This window comes from Babylonia areolata, chromosome 8 (genome assembly GCF_041734735.1).
Source record: "Babylonia areolata isolate BAREFJ2019XMU chromosome 8, ASM4173473v1, whole genome shotgun sequence".
In the NCBI taxonomy this organism is placed as follows: Eukaryota; Metazoa; Mollusca; class Gastropoda; order Neogastropoda; family Buccinidae; genus Babylonia; species Babylonia areolata.
This window is the reverse complement of record NC_134883.1, coordinates 50,041,901-50,046,900: the sequence shown is the minus strand read 5'-3', so window position 1 is coordinate 50,046,900 and position 5,000 is coordinate 50,041,901. Positions and strand designations below refer to the sequence as shown.

The window sequence follows — 5,000 nt, the reverse complement described above, 5'->3', positions numbered from 1 at the left end:
GACAGACAAAGGGGCACTACCACGCGCCTTTGTGTCCACACGTTCCGCAACACTCATACATTGCCATGTGATTCATATGCGAACAAAAAACGGAGAAAAAAAACAAACACCCAAGATTTATATCTTTTAACGAATCGTGCCATAGTAGAGTTGGGTGGAGGGGTACACCCCATAAATTACAGTAGCCTATACGGGGTAGCCAAGCGCTTCTTGTTGGCAATCATAAACCACTTGTAAACGCAGTCTACCCCTGCAAGATTGTCCCTTGCCAACTTGCTACGTTCCGATTTCCGCTGACCCCTCTCTCTCTCTCTTTCTCCTCTCTCTCTCTCTGTCTCTCTCTCTTCCTCTCTTTCCCCAACCTCTCTCTCTGTCTGTCTCTCTCTTCCTCTCTTTCTCCCACCTCTCTCTCCCTTCCCTCTCCCTTTCTGTGTGTTAGTCTTTTTGCTTGTCTGTCTCATTCTGTGTGTGTGTGTGTGTGTGTGTGTGTGTGTGTGTGTGTGTGTGTGTGTGTGTGTGTGTGTGTGTGTGTGTGTGCTCTGACAGACAGACAGACGAACAAGCAAACAGACACAGCGAACGAGAAAACAAATATAATTATCTGTCTCCTGTCTGTCTCTGTCTTTATCTATCTCTGTCTCTGTGTGTCTGTCTGTCTGACTGTCTGTCTCTGTCTATCTATCGCTCACTTTCTCCCTCTTCCCCCCCCCCCCCCACCCCCCCCCCGCCCCCGGCCCCCACCTCTGGTCTCTTTCTCTCTTTCCCTCCCCCCCCTCTCTCTCTCTCTCCACACACACACACACACACACACACACACACACATATATATATGTATTCTCACCCCGGGTCTCTCTCTCTCTCTGCCCCTCCCCTCTCTCTCTCTTTCTCTTCATCTACCTCTCTCTCCCTCTCTCTCTCTCTTTCTCTCTATCCCTCCTCTCTCTCTCTCTCTCTGTTCCTCATCTCTCCCTCTCTCTCTATCTCTCTTTCTGTCCCTCCCCCCTCTCTCTCTCTCCCTCTCTCTCTCTTTCTCTCTCTCTGTCCCTCATCCCTCCCTCTCTCTCTCTCCCTCCCCCCATCTCTCTCCCTCCTCTCTCTCTCTCTCTGTCCGTCATCTCTCTCTCTCTCTCTCTGTCCCTCATTTCTCCCTCTCTCTCCCTCTGTCCCTCATATCTCTCTCTCTTTCTCAAGGCCTGACTAAGCGCGTTGGGTTACGCTGCTGGTCAGGCATCTGCTTGGCAGATGTGGTGTAGCGTATATGGAACGCAGTGACGCCTCCTTGAGCTACTGAAACTGAAACTTCTCTCTCTCTCTCTCTCTCTCTCTCTCTCTCTCTCTCTCTCTCTCTCTCAGTCAACCGAAGATAACCAAACCTCACGTGCTTGCCCATTAATTTTCTGTACGGATGGTACGAGGCGTGGAGTGGGGGGGGGAGAAAGGGGTGGGTAGGGTGGAGTGTGTGTGGGAGGGGGGGGGGGGGCAGATAGGTTAAAAAGAAAGGGGGAGGTATCGCTGTGTGTACCCCGAACCCCGAAAGTTAAAAATACCAACAGCTCGTGACCTGGCAGTGTGAGACAACTCGTCGTGGCAGTTACCTCCCTCTATTGTCGTCTGTTTGCTTTCAGTCCGCTTGCCGTGTCTCAAGAAGCGAGAGCGGCCGGTGCTTAATCAAGGTATTAAGGTCGCCTACTACCCCCTCTCTAATTTTTACCCTGCTGGTGGAAATTTTGCGTGCATTCAGACAGATAGATGGATATGTTCGGGTGGATAGATAGAAGGATAGATGGATAAACAGATAAACAGACAGACAGACTAGAGACAGATAGACAGATAGATAGATAGATATATAGATAGATGGATAGATAGAGACAGAGGGAGAGAGTGAGTCAAGGCACAGAAAGACAGAGATTCTGTGTGTGTGTGTGCGTGCGTGCGTACGTGCGTATGTGTGTGTGTGTGTGTGTGTGTACGCGCGCGCGTACATGTGTGTGTGTGGGAGTGTGCGTGTGTGTGTGTGTGTGTGAAAGAGAGACAGACAGACAGACAGACAGACAGAGACTCACACACGTTACGAGAAAAGGGGGAATAGGCAGACAGATGCTGATTATGTTTTAATCAAAATCCGGCCTTTGGCCTTTATTTCATTTCATCTATCTGTCTATCTGTCTGAATTCATGGATAGACAGTTAGATAAATAAATGATTAATACATAATGAAACAACGAACAAATGAAGTAATAAAATGAATGATGACTGAAATCAAATTCCATGTATTGATATTCTGCATGAAAATTGTTCAACCTGTAATTAATGATCGCTTAAAAAAAAAAACCGCAGCTTAATTAGCCAAAAGAAGAAGAACACAGGATAAGTAACGCTGACGGTTTAGAAGTGTTGGTCCTAATCCAACCCGCCCCCTTCCCCCACCTCCCAAGATTTATCCAGCAGGCAAAGTAGAATGGGGGGAGGGGGTTAGCTTTGCGACTTGACACCGGTCAGCCTGCAATACCTCTTCACATGCACGGCGCGGGCCAGGTTGTCAGTTATAACGTGTTCTCCAGTGGAAACCGGCATTCTGTGTGTTGTGTTAATATATCTAAATTAGCAAACGGCATCGCAGTTGAAGATAACTGTATGTAGGTACAGTGCATGTCAACATAGCCCAGCTGCTTTTCCATAGCTGGAAAGCTTGTGCACATCGTTTTGTCAAAAGTGGAAAAATCACATCTTTATTCTTTTATTTCCTCCCCCATCCCTCCCCCGCAAAGTTTTCGTGGTTTTTCAGCATTGAAGTTTGAGTGTTAGTACAATAAGTTGTATGAAAAAATTATGTGAGTTTTACTACAAATGAAGAGTAACTGAAAGTCTTGAATTTTGCTTCTTTTTTGCAGAAAAAAAAAGTTGAGCACTGACGACTAACAAGATTTCGATATACAAGAGAAAGAAGGGGGCTAACTTACTTTCATTAGGAGAGGTGACATTTGTGGTGAAATGGAAAGACACTTTGGTGCATTGTTTTTTCTTGCTCTCGTGGCAACTTTATGCGGACTTTTCACAGGTAAATGGGTTGAATGGTGTGTGTGTGTGTGTGTGTGTGTGTGTGTGTACGTTGTGTGTAAATGTTGTGTGTGTGTGTGTACGTGCGTGCGTGCGTGTGCATTCGTGTGTGTTGTATTGCGTTGTTTTCACCCTGAGATAACAAAGAGCTTACAGGTCATGATGCCCGTTACCATTCTTATCTGGACTTCTTAGCCATGTGTGTGTGTGTGTGTGTGTGTGTGTGTGTGTGTGCGTGCGTGCGTGCGCGCGCGCGTGTGTAGGGGTGAGTGTGTATTCTTGTTCAGCAAAACCAGCGACACCAACTGATGCACATACGAAAGTCATAACTACACTACACATGCATTCCACACTGATCCCACCCCATCAAGGTATTTTTGCCGTCAAGGGCATAAAGGCATAGAGAGAAAAGAGGTGGAAAATGAGATAGAAACGGAGAGACAGAAACAGGAATAGATGATGATGATGATGATAGCAATAACAATTGTGACGACGATGATGATGATGATAAGATGATAATGACGATGTTGATGATTAAGAGAAAATTATGCTGGTGATGCTACTACTACTGCTGCTGCTGCTACTACAACTACAACATACTACTTCTACTGCTGCTACACCTACAACTACTAATGATAATAATAATCAGTATTGTCATAATAATATCAATATTTTTTTATGGTTGTTCTTACAATAATCATTACTATTATCATTATATACGTTGGTATTGTGCTCTTTCTCTCTGAGAGCTCATGGTACATGGTACTTTACGTCAAAGTTAGAAAGCTACAAATTGCATGAAGCACTCATGCCCACTGTCTCTCCACCCCCCACCCCCACCCCACCCCCACGCACGTACTCTCTCTCTCTCTCTCTCTCTTAATGTCAAGTCCATGAATATTATGATGTTGTGTCATCTATTCAAGTGTTATAATACCCCTTCCCATGCCCACCCCCAGTCCCCTGGTTTTGAATTGTGGTCCATGGCCAAAGTTCATTAAAACAATTTCGTTCGTTCATTCTCTCTCTCTCTCTCTCTCTCTCTCTCTCTCTCTCTCTCTCTCATTCCCCGTACATGCAGAGTGATTTGACAGGTATTGGACGGTGTTGGAGAAGTCAGTGGGAAACAGAGAGAATGCTTGCACACAGGTTTTGAAAAGATAAGATGAATTCTTAGTGAAGAGCGATAGGCAGAGTCGGAATCGGATGAACGGATACGATGAGGAAGGTCGTTCCCGATGTGAGAAGCAGCAAAAATGAAAAGAGCGTTAACTATAGGCTGTTGCATCGACACGGGGGATTTTCATAAGAGAAGAGCGGAGAGTTCTTGAGGGAGTGTAAGCGCTGATGAGGTCAGAAAGATATATAGGTAGAGTGGAGTGGAAAGCAGACAAGCAAAGACATGCAACTTTGTATTTAATTCTCGCCTCAACGGGGAGCCAGTGCATAGTACGGAGGAAGGGAGAATGCGATCGGTACTTGGGACTGAGAGTCAGACGGGCAGCATTGTTTTGAAGTTGTTGTTTTTTTCCCCCGAATTCACTGAAGAAGATTATGTGGACAACCTGTGACACAGATAAGGAAACTGAGCGACAGAGACAGACAGACAGACAAAGAGTCAGACAGAAACAGACAGATAAGACACCAGGAAGAAGATATCCGTCACATACTCAACATGTACCAGCATACATGACTTTGTGCAAGGTGTTCTTGTTGTCCCGTTATCTGTAACCGTGGTGCACTGTGACATGTTCCCCATAAAATACTGATCATACCAGGAAAATTAAATGAAATGAAATTATGGTGCTTAGAGCCTCGCCGACCACTAAGGCTATCTCAAGGCTATCGCCAGATTATACCAGGAAGTGATACTACATCAACAGGTGACACCACCCCCGGCACGAACGTACAACACACACACACACACACACACACACACACAAT

At 45.7% G+C, this 5,000-nt stretch overlaps 1 protein-coding gene across 6 annotated transcripts in view; it reads left to right on the top strand.

Annotated features, from left to right (window-relative positions):
- Positions 1-2,541: 2,541 nt before the first annotated feature.
- Positions 2,542-5,000, top strand: part of LOC143285226 (uncharacterized) — a 14,415-nt gene continuing 11,956 nt past the window's right edge. Inside the window, exons 1-2 of one of the 6 annotated variants that reach the window (XM_076592474.1) lie at positions 2,542-2,635; positions 2,891-3,057. In XM_076592474.1, the coding sequence (XP_076448589.1) occupies positions 2,991-3,057 (67 nt within the window). In that variant the 5' untranslated portion in view covers positions 2,542-2,635; positions 2,891-2,990. Of the gene's footprint in view, positions 3,058-5,000 lie in introns of all 6 variants that reach the window. The other 5 variants (XM_076592473.1, XM_076592478.1, XM_076592475.1 and 2 more) reach the window with 5 other exon arrangements.